The sequence below is a fragment of the Babylonia areolata genome, chromosome 23, assembly GCF_041734735.1.
Source record: "Babylonia areolata isolate BAREFJ2019XMU chromosome 23, ASM4173473v1, whole genome shotgun sequence".
In the NCBI taxonomy this organism is placed as follows: domain Eukaryota; kingdom Metazoa; phylum Mollusca; class Gastropoda; order Neogastropoda; family Buccinidae; genus Babylonia; species Babylonia areolata.
Window position 1 is genome coordinate 1,116,742 of NC_134898.1, and position 20,581 is coordinate 1,137,322.

Consider the following 20,581-nt stretch of genomic DNA (forward strand, 5'->3'; position numbering starts at 1 on the left):
AGCTGTCTGCTGTCTGCCACACTGGTAACACACACACTCTGAGGGCTTCACACACCACACTGGTAACACACACACTCTGAGGGCTTCACACACCACACTGGTAACACACACACACTGAGGGCTTCACACACCACACTGGTAACACACACACTGAGGGCTTCACACACCACACTGGTAACACACACACACTGAGGGCTTTACACACCACACTGGTAACACATACTCATGGCTTCACACACCACACTGGTAACACACACTGAGGGCTTCACACACCACACTGGTAACACACACTGAGGGCTTCACACACCACACTGGTAACACACACACACTGAGGTCTTCACACACACACTGGTAACACACACACACTGAGGGATTCACACACACACTGAGGGCTTCACACACCACACTGGTAACACACACACACTGAGGGCTTCACACACCACACTGGTAACACACACACACACGGAGGGCTTCACACACCACACTGGTAACACACACACACTGAGAGCTTCACACACACACTGGTAACACACACACACTGAGGGCTTCACACACACACTGAGGGCTTCACACACCACACTGGTAACACACACACACTGAGGGCTTCACACACACACTGAGGGCTTCACACACCACACTGGTAACACACACACACTGAGGGCTTCACACACCACACTGGTAACACACACACTGAGGGCTTCACACACCACACTGGTAACACACACACACTGAGGGCTTCACACACCACACTGGTAACACACACACACTGAGGGCTTCACACACCACACTGGTAACACACACACACTGAGGGCTTTACACACCACACTGGTAACACACACACTGAGGGCTTTACACACCACACTGGTAACACACACACACTGAGGGCTTCACACACCACACTGGTAACACACACATCAGATCTGGTACATCACTGTACTGTGTAACTGTGGGACATAGGGCTGCCTTGTAAGGGAGGATCTGGTACATCACTGTACTGTGTAACTGTGGGACATAGGGCTGCCTTGTAAGGGAGGATCTGGTACATCACTGTACTGTGTACATATTGGACAGGGGTGGTAGGTCAGTGCCCCCTGTACAGCCCGATGATGACAACACTGCGCAAATTTGATGTGTCAGCGTTGCAGAGCAGGCTCCAGTGCTGACTGTGCTGTAGAGCTGTCTGCTGTCTGCCACACTGGTAACACACACACTCTGAGGGCTTCACACACCACACTGGTAACACACACACTGAGGGCTTCACACACCACACTGGTAACACACACACACTGAGGGCTTTACACACCACACTGGTAACACACACACTGAGGGCTTCACACACCACACTGGTAACACACACACTCTGAGGGCTTCACACACCACACTGGTAACACACACACTGAGGTCTTCACACACCACACTGGTAACACACATACTGACGGCTTCACACACCACACTGGTAACACACACACACACTGAGGTCTTCACACACCACACTGGTAACACACACTGAGGGCTTCACACACCACACTGGTAACACACACACTGAGGGCTTCACACACCACACTGGTAACACACACACTCTGAGGGCTTCACACACCACACTGGTAACACACACTGAGGGCTTCACACACCACACTGGTAACACACACACTGAGGGCTTCACACACCACACTGGTAACACACTCTGAGGGCTTCACACACCACACTGGTAACACACACACACTGAGGTCTTCACACACACACTGGTAACACACACACACTGAGGGATTCACACACACACTGAGGGCTTCACACACCACACTGGTAACACACACACACTGAGGGCTTCACACACCACACTGGTAACACACACACACTGAGGGCTTCACACACCACACTGGTAACACACACACACGGAGGGCTTCACACACCACACTGGTAACACACACACACTGAGGGCTTCACACACCACACTGGTAACACACACACACTGAGGGCTTCACAAACCACACTGGTAACACACACACTGAGGGCTTTACACACCACACTGGTAACACACACACACTGAGGGCTTCACACACCACACTGGTAACACACACACACTGAGGTCTTCACACACCACACTGGTAACACACACACTGAGGGCTTCACACACCACACTGGTAACACACACATCAGATCTGGTACATCACTGTACTGTGTAACTGTGGGACATAGGGCTGCCTTGTAAGGGAGGATCTGGTACATCACTGTACTGTGTACATATTGGACAGGGGTGGTAGGTCAGTGCCCCCTGTACAGCCCGATGATGACAACACTGCGCAAATTTGATGTGTCAGCGTTGCAGAGCAGGCTCCAGTGCTGACTGTGCTGTAGAGCTGTCTGCTGTCTGCCACACTGGTAACACACACACTCTGAGGGCTTCACACACCACACTGGTAACACACACACACTGAGGGCTTCACACACCACACTGGTAACACACACACACTGAGGGCTTCACACACCACACTGGTAACACACACACTCTGAGGTCTTCACACACCACACTGGTAACACACACACACTGAGGGCTTCACACACCACACTGGTAACACACACACACTGAGGGCTTCACACACCACACTGGTAACACACACACACTGAGGGCTTCACACACCACACTGGTAACACACACACACTGAGGGCTTCACACACCACACTGGTAACACACACACTCTGAGGGCTTCACACACGCAGTGAGGGCTTCACACACCACACTGGTAACACACACACTGAGGGCTTCACACACCACACTGGTAACACACACACACTGAGGGCTTCACACACCACACTGGTAACACAACACTGAGGGCTTCACACACCACACTGGTAACACACACACTGAGGGCTTCACACACCACACTGGTAACACACACACACTGAGGGCTTCACACACCACACTGGTAACACAACACTGAGGGCTTCACACACCACACTGGTAACACACACACTGAGGGCTTCACACACCACACTGGTAACACACACACACTGAGGGCTTCACACACCACACTGGTAACACACACACTCAGGTCTTCACACACCACACTGGTAACACACACATTCTGAGGGCTTCACACACCACACTGGTAACACACACACACTGAGGGCTTCACACACCACACTGGTAACACTCACACACTGAGGGATTCACACACACACTGAGGTCTTCACACACCACACTGGTAACACACACATTCTGAGGGCTTCACACACCACACTGGTAACACACACACACTGAGGTCTTCACACACCACACTGGTAACACACACACTCTGAGGGCTTCACACACCACACTGGTAACACACACACACTGAGGGCTTCACACACCACACTGGTAACACACACATCAGATCTGGTACATCACTGTACTGTGTAACTGTGGGACATAGGGCTGCCTTGTAAGGCAGGATCTGGTACATCTCATTCAGTGCGGCAGCATGAGGTAGGTTCCCAAGGCATGACCTGTGTGTGTGGTCTGTGGTCTGGAAGTTATGGGACAGGGGTGGTAGGTCAGTGCCCCCTGTACAGCCCGATGATGACAACACTGCGCAAATTTGATGTGTCAGCGTTGCAGAGCAGGCTCCAGTGCTGACTGTGCTGTAGAGCTGTCTGCTGTCTGCCACACTGGTAACACACACACTCTGAGGGCTTCACACACCACACTGGTAACACACACACACTGAGGGCTTCACACACCACACTGGTAACACACACACACTGAGGGCTTCACACACCACACTGGTAACACACACACTGAGGGCTTCACACACCACACTGGTAACACACACACTGAGGGCTTCACACACCACCACTGGTAACACACACACTCTGAGGGCTTCACACACCACACTGGTAACACACACACTGAGGGCTTCACACACCACACTGGTAACACACACACTCTGAGGGCTTCACACACCACACTGGTAACACACACACACTGAGGGCTTCACACACCACACTGGTAACACACACACTGAGGGCTTCACACACCACACTGGTAACACACACACTGAGGGCTTCACACACCACACTGGTAACACACACACTCTGAGGGCTTCACACACCACACTGGTAACACACACACTCTGAGGTCTTCACACACCACACTGGTAACACACACACACTGAGGGCTTCACACACCACACTGGTAACACACACACACTGAGGGCTTCACACACCACACTGGTAACACACACACACTGAGGGCTTCACACACCACACTGGTAACACACACACACAGAGGGCTTCGCACACCACACTGGTAACACACACATCAGATCTGGTACATCACTGTACTGTGTAACTGTGGGACATAGGGCTGCCTTGGAAGGGAGGATCTAGTACATCACTGTACTGTGTAACTGTGGGACATAGGGCTGCCTTGTAAGGGAGGATCTGGTACATCTCATTCAGTGCGGCAGCATGAGGTAGGTTCCCAAGGCATGACCAGTGTGTGTGGTCTGTGGTCTGGAAGTTATTGGACAGGGGTGGTAGGTCAGTGCCCCTTGTACAGCCCGATGATGACAACACTGCGCAAATTTGATGTGTCAGCATTGCAGAGCAAGCTCCAGTGCTGACTGTGCTGTAGAGCTGTCTGCTGTCTGCCACATTGGTAACACACACACTCTGAGGGCTTTACACACCACACTGGTAACACACACACTGAGGGCTTCACACACCACACTGGTAACACACACACTGAGGGCTTCACACACCACACTGGTAACACACACACACACTGAGGGCTTCACACACCACATTGGTAACACACACACTCTGAGGGCTTCACACACCACACTGGTAACACACACACACTGAGGGTTTCACACACCACACTGGTAACACACACACTCTGAGGGCTTCACACACCACACTGGTAACACACACTGAGGGCTTCACACACCACACTGGTAACACACACACTCTGAGGGCTTCACACACCACACTGGTAACACACACTGAGGGCTTCACACACCACACTGGTAACACACACACTCTGAGGGCTATACACACCACACTGGTAACACACACACTCTGAGGGCTTCACACACCACACTGGTAACACACACACTGAGGGCTTCACACACCACACTGGTAACACACACACTCTGAGGGCTTCACACACCACACTGGTAACACACACACTGAGGGCTTCACACACCACACTGGTAACACACACACTGAGGGCTTCACACACCACACTGGTAACACACACACACACTGAGGTCTTCACACAACACACTGGTAACACACACACACTGAGGGCTTCACACACCACACTGGTAACACACACATCAGATCTGGTACATCACTGTACTGTGTAACTGTGGGACATAGGGCTGCCTTGTAAGGGAGGATCTGGTACATCACTGTACTGTGTACATATTGGACAGGGGTGGTAGGTCAGTGCCCCTTGTACAGCCCGATGATGACAACACTGCGCAAATTTGATGTGTCAGCGTTGCAGAGCAAGCTCCAGTGCTGACTGTGCTGTAGAGCTGTCTGCTGTCTGCCACACTGGTAACACACACACTCTGAGGGCTTCACACACCACACTGGTAACACACACACTGAGGGCTTCACACACCACACTGGTAACACACACACACTGAGGGCTTCACACACCACACTGGTAACACACACACTCTGATGGCTTCACACACCACACTGGTAACACACACACTCTGAGGGCTTCACACACCACACTGGTAACACACACTGAGGTCTTCACACACCACACTGGTAACACACACACACTGAGGGCTTCACACACCACACTGGTAACACACACACTCTGAGGGCTTCACACACCACACTGGTAACACACACACATTCTGAGGGATTCACACACACTCTGAGGGCTTCACACACCACACTGGTAACACACACACTGAGGGCTTCACACACCAGACTGGTAACACACATTCTGAGGGCTTCACACACCACACTGGTAACACACACACTTAGGGCTTCACACACCACACTGGTAACACACACTCTGAGGGCTTCACACACACTCTGAGGGCTTCACACACCACACTGGTAACACACACACACACTGAGGGCTTCACACACCACACTGGTAACACACACACTGAGGGCTTCACACACCACACTGGTAACACACACACACTGATGGCTTCACACACCACACTGGTAACACACACACACTGAGGGCTTCACACACCACACTGGTAACACACACACTGAGGGCTTCACACACCACACTGATAACACACACACTGAGGGCTTCACACACCACACTGGTAACACACACACACACTGAGGTCTTCACACACCACACTGGTAACACACACACTGAGGGCTTCACACACCACACTGGTAACACACACACACTGAGGGCTTCACACACCACACTGGTAACACACACACACTGAGGGCTTCACACACCACACTGATAACACACACACTGAGGGCTTCACACACCACACTGGTAACACACACACTGAGGGCTTCACACACCACACTGGTAACACACACGCTGAGGGCTTCACACACCACACTGGTAACACACACACACTGAGGGCTTCACACACCACACTGGTAACACACACACACTGAGGGCTTCACACACCACACTGGTAACACACACACTGAGGGCTTTACACACCACACTGGTAACACACACATTCTGAGGGCTTTACACACCACACTGGTAACACACACACACTGAGGGCTTCACACACCACACTGGTAACACACACACTCTGAGGGCTTCACACACCCACTGGTAACACACATACACTGAGGTCTTCACACACCACACTGGTAACACACACACTGAGGGCTTCACACACCACACTGGTAACACACACATTCTGAGGGCTTCACACACCACACTGGTAACACACACACTCTGAGGGCTTCACACACCACACTGGTAACACACACACACTGAGGGCTTCACACACTCACTGAGGGCTTCACACACCACACTGGTAACACACACACTCTGAGGGCTTCACACACCACACTGGTAACACACACACTGAGGGCTTTACACACCACACTGGTAACACACACACTGAGGGCTTCACACACCACACTGGTAACACACACACTGAGGGCTTCACACACTCACTGAGGGCTTCACACACCACACTGGTAACACACACACTGAGGGCTTCACACACCACACTGGTAACACACACACTGAGGGCTTCACACACCACACTGGTAACACACACACACTGAGGGCTTCACACACCACACTGGTAACACACACACACTGAGGGCTTCACACACCACACTGGTAACACACACACACTGAGGGGTTCACACACCACACTGGTAACACACACATTCTGAGGGCTTCACACACCACACTGGTAACACACACATTCTGAGGGCTTCACACACCACACTGGTAACACACACACTCTGAGGGCTTCACACACCACACTGGTAACACACACACACTGAGGGCTTCACACACTCACTGAGGGCTTCACACACCACACTGGTAACACACACACTCTGAGGGCTTCACACACCACACTGGTAACACACACACTGAGGGCTTTACACACCACACTGGTAACACACACACTGAGGGCTTCACACACCACACTGGTAACACACACACTGAGGGCTTCACACACTCACTGAGGGCTTCACACACCACACTGGTAACACACACACTGAGGGCTTCACACACCACACTGGTAACACACACACACTGAGGGCTTCACACACACACTGAGGGCTTCACACACCACACTGGTAACACACACACTGAGGGCTTCACACACCACACTGGTAACACACACACACTGAGGGCTTCACACACCACACTGGTAACACACACACTGAGGGCTTCACACACCACACTGGTAACACACACACACACTGAGGGCTTCACACACCACACTGGTAACACACACACACAGAGGGCTTCGCACACCACACTGGTAACACACACATCAGATCTGGTACATCACTGTACTGTGTAACTGTGGGACATAGGGCTGCCTTGTAAGGGAGGATCTGGTACATCACTGTACTGTGTACATATTGGACAGGGGTGGTAGGTCAGTGCCCCCTGTACAGCCCGATGATGACAACACTGCGCAAATTTGATGTGTCAGCGTTGCAGAGCAGGCTCCAGTGCTGACTGTGCTGTAGAGCTGTCTGCTGTCTGCCACACTGGTAACACACACACTCTGAGGGCTTCACACACCACACTGGTAACACACACACTCTGAGGGCTTCACACACCACACTGGTAACACACACACTGAGGGCTTCACACACCACACTGGTAACACACACACACTGAGGGCTTCACACACCACACTGGTAACACACACACACTGAGGGCTTCACACACCACACTGGTAACACACACACTCTGAGGGCTTCACACACCACACTGGTAACACACACACACTGAGGGCTTCACACACCACACTGGTAACACACACACACGGAGGGCTTCACACACCACACTGGTAACACACTGGTAACACACACATTCTGAGGGCTTCACACACCACACTGGTAACACACACACACTGAGGGCTTCACACACCACACTGGTAACACACACACTCTGAGGGCTTCACACACCACACTGGTAACACACACACTGAGGGCTTCACACACCACACTGGTAAAACACACACTCTGAGGGCTTCACACACCACACTGGTAACACACACACACTGAGGGCTTCACACACCACACTGGTAACACACACACACTCTGAGGGCTTCACACACCACACTGGTGACACACACACTCTGAGGGCTTCACACACCACACTGGTAACACACACACTCTGAGGGCTTCACACACCACACTGGTAACACACACACACTGAGGGCTTTACACACCACACTGGTAACACACACACTGAGGGCTTCACACACCACACTGGTAACACACACACACGGAGGGCTTCACACACCACACTGGTAACACACACACACGGAGGGCTTTACACACCACACTGGTAACACACACACACGGAGGGCTTCACACACCACACTGGTAACACACACAGACGGAGGGCTTCACACACCACACTTGTAACACACACACACACACTGAGGGCTTCACACACCACACTGGTAACACACACACACGGAGGGCTTCACACACCACACTGGTAACACACACACACGGAGGGCTTTACACACCACACTGGTAACACACACACACGGAGGGCTTTACACACCACACTGGTAACACACACACACTGAGGGCTTCACACACCACACTGGTAACACACACACACAGAGGGCTTCGCACACCACACTGGTAACACACACATCAGATCTGGTACATCACTGTACTGTGTAACTGTGGGACATAGGGCTGCCTTGTAAGGGAGGATCTGGTACATCACTGTACTGTGTAACTGTGGGACATAGGGCTGCCTTGTAAGGGAGGATCTGGTACATCTCATTCAGTGCGGCAGCATGAGGTAGGTTCCCAAGGCATGACCAGTGTGTGTGGTCTGTGGTCTGGAAGTTATTGGACAGGGGTGGTAGGTCAGTGCCCCCTGTACAGCCCGATGATGACAACACTGCGCAAATTTGATGTGTCAGCGTTGCAGAGCAGGCTCCAGTGCTGACTGTGCTGTAGAGCTGTCTGCTGTCTGCCACACTGGTAACACACACACTCTGAGGGCTTCACACACCACACTGGTAACACACACACTGAGAGCTTCACACACCACACTGGTAACACACACACTGAGGGCTTCACACACCACACTGGTAACACACACACTGAGGGCTTCACACACCACACTTGTAACACACACATTCTGAGGGCTTCACACACCACACTGGTAACACACGCACTGAGGGCTTCACACACCACACTGGTAACACACACACTGAGGGCTTCACACACCACACTGGTAACACAACACTGAGGGCTTCACACACCACACTGGTAACACACACACTGAGGGCTTCACACACCACACTGGTAACACACACACACTGAGGGCTTTACACACCACACTGGTAACACACACACTCTGAGGGCTTCACACACCACACTGGTAACACACACACTGAGGGCTTCACACACCACACTGGTAACACACACACTGAGGGCTTCACACACCACACTGGTAACACACACACTCTGAGGGCTTCACACACCACACTGGTAACACACACACTGAGGGCTTTACACACCACACTGGTAACACACACACACTGAGGGCTTCACACACCACACTGGTAACACACACACATTGAGGGCTTCACACACCACACTGGTGTGGTTGCAGATGGAGAGTCACACCCTTTATGCTGTGCAAACTGTGTGGTTACAGATGGAGAGTCACACCCTTTATGCTGTGCAGACTGTGTGGTTACAGATGGAGAGTCTCACCCTTTATGCTGTGCAGACTGTGTGGTTACAGATAGAGTCACACCCTTTATGCTGTGCAGACTGTGTGGTTACAGATGGAGAGTCACACCCTTTATGCTGTGCAAACTGTGTGGTTACAGATAGTCTCACCCTTTATGCTGTGCAGACTGTGCAGTTACAGATGGAGAGTCACACCCTTTATGCTGTGCAGACTGTGCAGTTACAGATAGAGTCTCACCCTTTATGCTGTGCAGACTGTGTGGTTACAGATAGAGTCTCACCCTTTATGCTGTGCAAACTGTGTGGTTACAGATAGAGTCTCACCCTTTATGCTGTGCAGACTGTGCAGTTACAGATGGAGAGTCACACCCTTTATGCTGTGCAGACTGTGTGGTTGCAGATGGAGAGGGGTCCAAGGCCTTGGAGAAAGCAGACTACACGTCGGACGAGAAGATCTTTGCCTGCAACCACTGCAACATGATGTTCTCCAAGCTGATCAACCTGTACAAACACCTGCACACTCAGGTCAGACCCGGCACCGACACAGGCGTGCTCCTGTGTCAGTCAGTACAGACAGTGATGCTCTCACAGTTTGCATGTCTGACCTGTCTGTCAGGTTTATAGCAGTTATTTTGTTTTGTTTATTTATTTTTTTTTTTTTATAGTTGAATGACAGTTTGTGTAGATTGATCGTTGCGAGATGATTTAAAACAAAAAGAATGACAGATCACATAAGTGATCTGAAAAAGTTCAGTCTGCTATGAAAAAAAGGTATGGAAGAAGTCGTGGAATTTTCTTGGGTCACATCTGTGGGAACGCCGTGTTTGGTATGTGAGAGAGAGAGAGAGAGGTTTTGAGATGTGTGAGAGAGAGAGGTTTTGAGATGTGTGAGAGAGAGGTTTGGGATGTGTGAGAGGTTTGGTATGTGAGAGAGAGAGAGAGAGGTTTGGGATGTGTCAGAGAGAGAGAGAGGTTTGGGATGTCTCAGAGAGAGAGAGAGGTTTGGGATGTGTGAGAGAGAGAGGTTTGGGATGTTTGAGAGAGATTGAGTTTGGGATGTGTGTGTGTGAGAGAGAGAGGTTTGGGATGTGTGTGTGTGAGAGAGGTTTGGGATGTGTGAGAGAGAGGTTTGGGATGTGAGAGAGAGAGGTTTGGGATGTGTGAGAGAGAGAGAGGTTTGGGATGTGTCAGAGAGAGAGAGAGGTTTGGGATGTGTGGAAGGAGGGTGTTTGTGTCTTCAGGTGTATGGCTAGGAGGAGGATTTGTGATGATACGTTGACGTGTGTGTGAACCTTGACACTGTGTGTGTCCAGCACCAAGACATGCCTGTTGAGGATGACAGATGATGATTTGTTGTGTGTGTGTGTGTGTCCAGCACCAAGACGTCATGCCTGTTGAGGATGACAGATGATGATTTATTGTGTGTGTGTCCAGCACCAAGACGTCATGCCTGTGGAGGATGACAGATGATGATTTGTTGTGTGTGTGTGTGTCCAGCACCAAGACGTCATGCCTGTTGAGGATGACAGATGATGATTTGTTGTGTGTGTGTGTGTCCAGCACCAAGACGTCATGCCTGTGGAGGATGACAGATGATGATTTGTTGTGTGTGTGTGTGTCCAGCACCAAGACGTCATGCCTGTGGAGGATGACAGATGATGATTTGTTGTGTGTGTGTGTGTCCAGCACCAAGACGTCATGCCTGTTGAGGATGACAGATGATGATTTATTGTGTGTGTGTCCAGCACCAAGACGTCATGCCTGTGGAGGATGACAGATGATGATTTGTTGAGTGTGTGTGTGTCCAGCATCGAGACATCACGCCTGTGGAGGATGACAGATGATGATTTGTTGAGTGTGTGTGTGTCCAGCATCAAGACGTCATGCCTGTTGAGGATGACAGATGATGATTTGTTGAGTGTGTGTGTGTCCAGCATCAAGACATCATGCCTGTTGAGGATGACAGATGATGATTTGTTGTGTGTGTGTGTGTGTCCAGCATCAAGACGTCACGCCTGTTGAGGATGACAGATGATGATTTGTTGAGTGTGTGTCCAGCATCGAGACATCATGCCTGTTGAGAATGACAGATGATGATATGTTGAGTGTGTGTGTGTCCAGCACCAAGACGTCATGCCTGTTGAGGATGACAGATGATGATATGTTGAGTGTGTGTGTGTCCAGCATCAAGACGTCATGCCTGTTGAGGATGACAGATGATGATTTGTTGTGTGTGTGTGTGTCCAGCATCGAGACATCATGCCGGTGGAGGATGACAGATGATGATTTGTTGAGTGTGTGTGTGTCCAGCATCGAGACATCATGCCGGTGGAGAAGGACGACTTTGCCTGCGTGGTGTGTGACTTCCGCACGTCAAACAAGAAGAACCTGCTGGTCCACATGCGTCGGCACAACGTGACGGACCAGTCGCCCCCCTCACACGTCTACTCCTGCGTCCTCTGTCGATACATGAACCCCAAGCGACGCAACCTGTTCCAGGTGGGCTCTTTGGTGTGGGTTTGTGTAAGTGTGTGTGTGTGTGTGTGTGTGTGTGTGTGTGTGTGTGTGTGTGCAGGTGGGTGTTTGTTGTGTGTCTGTGTGTGTGAGATGGGTGTTTGTTGTGTGTGTGAGATGGGTGTTTGTTGTGTGTGAGTGTGTGTGCATGTGGGTGTTTGCTGTGTGTCTGTGTGTGCAGGTGGGTTTATTGTGTGTGTGTTTGTGTGTGTGCAGGTGGGTGTTTGTTGTGTGTGTGTGTGTGTGCAGGTGGGTTTGTTGTGTGTGTGTGTGTGCAGGTGGGTGTTTGTTGTGTGTGTGTGTGTGCAGGTGGGTGTTTGTTGTGTGTGTGTGTGTGCAGGTGGGTGTTTGCTGTGTGTGTGTGTGTGCAGGTGGGTTTGTTGTGTGTGTGTGTGTGTGTGCAGGTGGGTGTTTGTTGTGTGTGTGTGTGTGTGCAGGTGGGTGTTTGCTCTGTGTGTGTGTGTGTGTGTGTGTGCAGGTGGGTGTTTGTTGTGTGTGTGTGTGTGTGCAGGTGGGTGTTTGTTGTGTGTGTATGTGTGTGTGTGTGTGTGTGTGCAGGTGGGTGTATGTTGTGTGTGTGTGTGTGTGTGTGCAGGTGGGTGTATGTTGTGTGTGTGTGCAGGTGGGTGTTTGTTGTGTGTGTGTGTGTGCAGGTGGGTGTTTGCTGTGTGTGTGAGAGAGACAGTGAGAGAGTGTGCAGGTGGGTGTTTGTTTTGTTTGTATCTGTGTGAGTGAGAAAGTTCAGGTGGGCGTTTGTTGTGTGTGTGTGTGTGTGTGTGTGTGAGACTGAGAGAGAGTGCTGATGGGCATTTGTTGTGTGTGTATCTGTGTGTGAGAGAGAGAGAGAGAGAGAGTGCAGGTTGGTGTTTTTTGTGTATGTATACATGTGAATGTGAGAGTGACAACAGTGCAAGTGGATGTGTGTCATGCTATAGAGAGAGTGAAACGTTGTGCGTGTTGCAGCACATGCGGAAGAAGCACCACATAGAGATCATGATGCGGGAGGATGGCTCGTCCACATGCTACGTGTCCACAGACCCTGTGTCGGCCATCAAGATGACCAGTGGGGGGATGGGGGGCAGCAGTCAGACCCTGTCCCCTCCTCAGGCCTCCCAGACTGCAGAGTCCATGGTCAACGTCCTGCCCCTCAATGAACTCATCGCCACTGTCACTCAGGTGGGTGCTGGCTGTCAGGAGGTGTGATGTGTGTGTGACTGTGAGAGGGATTGGTGTGTCTGTGTGTGTCTGTTAGAGTCGCTCAGGTGGGTGCTGTCTGTGAGAGGGATTGGTGTCTGTGTGTCTGTTAGAGCCCTATATATGTGTACATGAACATGCACATGTGTACACAATCTGCTGCACACACTTGCGCACATACACACACACACACACACACACACACACACACACACATATGTATGTACACATCCAGGTACAACAGCAAGATGACCCAAAATGCACCCAGTACAGCTGTCACTCAGTCTCTCATCCTGATTCTGTGATGCTGTGCACAACAGACTGGATACATAGCTCTATATCTGTTGCTCTCTCTCCCTCTCTCTCTCTCTCTCTCTCTCTCTATATATATATATATATATATAGATATAGATATATGGATGGATTGATGGATAGATAGATTGAGAGGTATAATTATATATGTATATATGTAAAGTTTGTATTGTCTACTCATCTGTCAGTCCGATGGGAGACTCCATCATTGTCTTATAGACGGAGAGATATATAGATATAGATATATCATATTTGTATTGTCCTATAGAGTTGAAGGTTTGAAGGCAGCAAAGTGTCCTATCTATTCCATGCTGTCTCTGTCCGGCAGCCCTCAGAGCTGCAGGTGACAGGGGAGACGGGCGCCCTGACCATGGGCGGCTCTACTGTTCCTGCCGCCATCAAGATGGAGGACCTGGCCCTGGTGGTCAGCAACCCCCACACCGCCCCGCCCCCCATCACCACCACCAGCAGGGAGGGGGCAGGGGGCCTGGGGGCGGGGCTGGTGGAGGGGGCGGGGGTGGAGACCTTCACCATTGGCGCCTTCTCCCAGGACGATGCTGCAGAGGCCATACAGGGGCTGCAGGCACTGGCCCAGCGAGGGGTGCTGGACTCTGCAGGGGGCATTGTGGAGGAACAAGTACAGGTGAGTGCTGGACTCTGTGTGGGGGGTAGGGGGGGGCATCATTGAGGAACAAGTACAGGTGAGTGTTGGACTCTGTGGGGGGCATCATGGAGGAACAAGTACAGGTGAGTGTTGGACTCTGTGGGGGGGCATTGTGGAGGAACAAGTACAGGTGAGTGTTGGACTCTGTGGGGGGCATCATGGAGGAACAAGTACAGGTGAGTGTTGGACTCTGTGGGGGGGCATCATGGAGGAACAAGTACAGGTGAGTGTTGGACTCTGTGGGGGGCATCATGGAACAAGTACAGGTGAGTGTTGGACTCTGTGGGGGGACATCATGGAGGAACAAGTACAGGTGAGTGTTGGACTCTGTGGGGGGGCATCATGGAGGAACAAGTACAGGTGAGTGTTGGACTCTGTGGGGGGGGGACATCATGGAGGAACAAGTACAGGTGAGTGTTGGACTCTGTGGGGGGGCATCATGGAGGAACAAGTACAGGTGAGTGTTGGACTCTGTGGGGGGGGGCATCATGGAGGAAAGTACAGGTGAGTGTTGGACTCTGGTGGGGGGGTGGTGGGGAAGGGGGGAAACAAGTACAGGTGAGTGTTGGACTCTGTGGGGGGGTGGTGGAGGAACAAGTACAGGTGAGTGTTGGACTCTGTGGGGGGCATCATGGAGGAACAAGTACAGGTGAGTGTTGGACTCTGTGGGGGGCATCATTGAGGAACAAGTACAGGTGAGTGTTGGACTCTGTGGGGGGCATCATGGAGGAACAAGTACAGGTGAGTGTTGGACTCTGTGGGGGGCATCATGGAGGAACAAGTACAGGTGAGTGTTGGACTCTGTGGGGGGGCATTGTGGAGGAACAAGTACAGGTGAGTGTTGGACTCTGTGGGGGGCATTGTGGAGGAACAAGTACAGGTGAGTGTTGGACTCTGCGGGGGACAGGGGGGGGGCCTTCATATAGGAACAGGTACAGGTGGGGGCCTGGGGAGCAGGGAGGGACTCTTCAGGGAGCATCACGGTTGTATTTATATTGTGTCTTGTTGTACTGGTATGCATTTTCATTTTTGTGTTGTTTAGTGCCCATATGTTGAATTCATGCAGAAGCAGTTTACAATGTAATGTTGGTTTCCATACGTTTTTTTTGTTTGTTTTTTGGGTTTTTTTTGTTGTTGTTGTTGTTGTTTTTTATGTATTATCTGCAGCTTATAAACCACTGGGGCTTGTGTGTGTGGTTTTTTTTTTGGGGGGGGGGGGGGGGGGGGGTTGTTGTTGTTGATATCTTGGAGGATGCGGCTAATATACAAATACAGTATTTACTTTTTGTCTTGTTTCACCTTGATGTTAATGTTTGACTCAAACCTATGGTAGGCCGTCAAGTCGTGATCAGCGTGTTATTTTATGTGTAGGTCAGGCATCTGCTGCTCTGTTTGGTCTGTATTTCTCCACAGATCTGCTGTAGCTTATTTGTAAGGGGTCATGTCCAGTTTTAGCATCCTGAATTATTGAATCTATTGGTTATATTTCCATGGTTTGTGGCAGGAAAAAGGGAAGAAGCAAGATGGTGGCACGTTAGTTTTGTGACTGAATCCACATCAGAATGGAGTAAAATAACGTACAAAAGGAGTCGAAATCCACCTAATATGGCGACTGGCAGGGCCGAGAAAATGTGGATCATGTCGAGTGCGTTCACGGATCAATAAAAATGACATTAAAGGCAACACTGACCTGAGTGTGTGGCAACAAACCTCCAGAAGTCACCAGAGGAGGTGGTGGAGGTCTGGAGTCGACTGGAGGGAGCGGAAGAAGTGGAGGAGGTGGCGGGTTGGCGTTGTTGAGAGGGCCAGGAGTAGAGGGCCCAGAGTGTCAGCGAATTGATTGCGATCGCGCCTTAATTTTAGCACGATTCCCCAATCGAGCTACATAATTATGTGACCTGGTTGGAGACATGATTTGACAACAAACAAGAACGCCAGAGAATCGACAGACAGGCAGAAAATACGAAAAAACTTAGCCGTATGAAGAGCACAGGAACAGGAGTCATGATGGCTGCCGGAAAAAGAGGGCGCTAGCTAGCGGGACAAAGGGGAGGTTACCTACTTCCGGGAGGTTATTGGCTGTAGTTTCATTTTCTCCACATAGGCGGATAGTAGTTTGCACAGGACAGGAATGTCAGACCCCTGCCGGAGTCTGCACGAGTTGGGTCACGGTAAGTATGTTATTTAAACGTAATTTTAGATAGAAAATTTCCTTTCATACATGCACAAAAATTGCAGGTGAAATAGGTGCAAAAATTTAGGATGCTAAACTTGGACATGACCTGTCAGCACACTCTGACACCACCTTGATGCTGAAACAAAGTGTGGGTTCCTGGCACTGCAGGTTTTGGGGTCCACATGAACTGAAGACAGTGCTGTGTTTCTCTCTCTGTAGGGTGGGGCCTGGGTATGTACTGCTGTTGGTTGAGGGGCAGGCCTGGCTGGCTGTCACACGGCACATTGTTGCCAGTGCATGGTGTATCTGTGTGTGTGTGTGTGTGTGTGTGTTGTTCACACGCTTTTGTACATTGAGCATGGCCCATTCTTGTTCTCGTTTTATTTCAGTCATTTGCTTTGCATTTCATTTTGATTGAGTTTTGATAATGTATTGATTTGTATTATTTTGTTCCATTGTTTTGTTTCGTTTTTGACTCACTTGTGTAAACAAAGTGAGTCTATGTTTTAACCCGGTGTTCGGTTGTCTGTGTGTGTGTGTGTCTGTGTGTCCGTGGTAAACTTTAACATTGACATTTTCTCTGCAAATACTTTGTCAGTTGACACCAAATTTGGCATAAAAATAGGAAAAATTCAGTTCTTTCCAGTCATCTTGTTTAAAACAATATTGCAGCTCTGGGATGGGCAAAAAAAAAAAAAGAGAAAAAAAAGAAGCGTAATTATATGCAAACTGCATTTACTGTTATATTTATATTTTTTGTATTCTCTAAACTTGGCACTTTGACCTCTTATTCTGACACAACAACAAGAGGAGTCATTATTATCATTTTTTGTTCAAACAGGAACTTCTTTTGCTAAGCATGGAATTTTTATTTATTTTGCAAACGTTTTGGTGCAGAGAGTAAACAAGGGAAATTACTCTGTAATTAATGCTAGGGGACTTGATTTATCACAAGTGAGTCTTGAAGGCCTTGCCTCTCTTGTTATTTTCATGTTTTACACAAAGGTAGGGTGAACTGTGAGACCTGGCCAGCATAGGTTTGTGCCAAGGTCGTGCCTCTGCTCCGTTTTGTTTGTCTTTAGAATTGTATGCAGCAGATGTGTGTGTGTGGATCAGTCTGCACGGTTTAACACCTTGACACTGAAACTGAAACTCTCTTACAGTCATAATTGCATGTGGTGATTGTATTTTCAAGGTAACATTTGAACATTTTGTATCTTTTAATGTATTCCTATTGAATGACTTTGATTCTTGTACACTGTTTATATAGTATGCACCACACATGAATTTCTCTCACTGGATATAATCTGTAAATCATGTATTGTCTGTTATCCATTCCTATTGAGTGGGCCACACATGAATTTCTCTTACTGAGGATAAAATATGAATTATATATATATTGTCTTTTTTTACATATTGCATTAGTTCAACTGTGATTTTCATGCACTTGTTGCAACAGCTACCACACATGAATTCCTGTTGACTGGAGACAAGCAAGAATCGTTATTTGTGTGTGTGTGTGTGTGTGGTGCAGGTGATGGGGTCTGACGACCAGACGACCCTGGTGATCGACCCCTCAGGGCTGGGCATGGTGGACCAGCTGGTGGCGCCCCCACCTCCCAGCACCAAGGGGGGAGAAGCCCTGCAGGTGGTGGAGATTGACAGCGCCCACATGCTGGACGCCGATCAGCCCTCCTCCTCCTCCTCCTCCTCCTCCACCTCCCTCCTCGCCCACCACCCCTCCTCCCTGCTGGGAGGGGACTCTGCCCCCATCCCCACCCCCATGACCACCACACCCACCCCCCTGGTGCAGGGAGAGGGTGCAGGGAGTGGGTTCCAGCTGTCGGCGGAACAGCTGATGAACCTGAGCACTGGGGACTACCTGGAGATCAACGGGGAGATGTTCAAGGTGGAGGTGTCCACGGAGGGTGTGCAGGGCCAGCAGATCATCAGCTTCCAACCCGCGGCAGCAGGGGGCGCCCCCTCCTCCTCCTCTGCCGCCTGTGGCCAGGACCTGCCGGAGTCACTGGGGTCATCCGAGGTCAGCCTGGAGAGCACGCCTGAACTGTCCTGAGGAGGCTGGAGTCAGGCCCCCCACCACTGAGATTGGTGTGTGTGTGTGTGAATGTGCTTGTGTCTGTGTGTGTGTGTGTGAATGTGTCTGTGTGTTGAGCATGTGTCAGTGTGTGTGAATGTGCATGTGTCTGTGTGTTAAGCATGTGTCAGTGTGTGTGAACGTGCATGTGTCTGTGTGTTGAGCATGTGTGAGTGTGTATGTGTTGGGGGAAGTGATATGTGTGTGAGTGTGTGTGCATGTCCATGGATTACAGTTGTTTTTAAAGGGAACAGAGGAATTGAGTGAGGGTTTTTTTTTGTTTTTGTTTTTTTCTGAGGGTGTGTGGGGGGGGGGGGGGGGCAAGCAAAGCTCTGAATGATCACAGGTCCTGGAAACAATGGTCAGCAGAAACACAAGCGCCAGCAATGTAGCAAATAAACCTCCAGTCACGTTGTGGGCTAACTGCAAGGTTTTTAGGTTCTTGTGACACTGTGGGATTTGACCCTCCCTCACCTGTCAGCCATGTGGTGACCCACCAGCCGTGGAAAAAGCACACGTCTCAGTCCTCCCTCACCTGTCAGCCATGACCCACCAGCCGTGGAAAAAGCACACGTCTCAACCCTCCCTCACCTGTCAGCCATGTGGTGACCCACCAGCCGTGGAAAAAGCACACGGCTCAACCCTCCCTCACCTGTCAGCCATGTGGTGACCCTCCAGCCATGGAAAAAGCACACGGCTCAACCCTCCCTCACCTGTCAGCCATGTGGTGACCCACCAGCCGTGGAAAAAGCACACGTCTCAATCCTCCCTCACCTGTCAGCCATGTGGTGACCCACCAGCCGTGGAAAAAGCACACGGCTCAACCCTCCCTCACCTGTCAGCCATGTGGTGACCCACCAGCCGTGGAAAAAGCACACGCCTCAACCCTCCCTCACCTGTCAGCCATGTGGTGACCCACCAGCCGTGGAAATAGCACACGGCTCAACCCTCCGTCACCTGTCAGCCATGTGGTGACCCACCAGCTGTGGAAAAAGCACACGACTCAATCCTCCCTCACCTGTCAGCCATGTGGTGACCCACCAGCCGTGGAAAAAGCACACGACTCAATCCTCCCTCACCTGTCAGCCATGTGGTGACCCTCCAGCTGTGGAAATAGCACACGGCTCAACCCTCCCTCACCTGTCAGCCATGTGGTGACCCACCAGCCGTGGAAAAAGCACACGGCTCAACCCTCCCTCACCTGTCAGCCATGTGGTGACCCACCAGCCGTGGAAAAAGCACACGGCTC

General features: G+C 50.7%; 1 protein-coding gene across 2 annotated transcripts in view; it reads left to right on the forward strand.

The window, feature by feature from the left end:
* Window positions 1-19,585, forward strand: part of LOC143297803 (uncharacterized) — a 46,561-nt gene extending 26,976 nt beyond the window's left edge. The window contains exons 14-18 of one of the 2 annotated variants that reach the window (XM_076610306.1): window positions 10,763-10,902; window positions 12,688-12,876; window positions 13,855-14,067; window positions 14,726-15,040; window positions 18,772-19,585. In XM_076610306.1, coding sequence (XP_076466421.1) covers window positions 10,763-10,902; window positions 12,688-12,876; window positions 13,855-14,067; window positions 14,726-15,040; window positions 18,772-19,311 — 1,397 coding nt within the window. In that variant the 3' untranslated portion in view covers window positions 19,312-19,585. The remainder of the gene's footprint in view (window positions 1-10,762; window positions 10,903-12,687; window positions 12,877-13,854; window positions 14,068-14,725; window positions 15,041-18,771) is intronic. The other variant, XM_076610305.1, reaches the window with a different exon arrangement.
* Window positions 19,586-20,581: the final 996 nt, after the last annotated feature.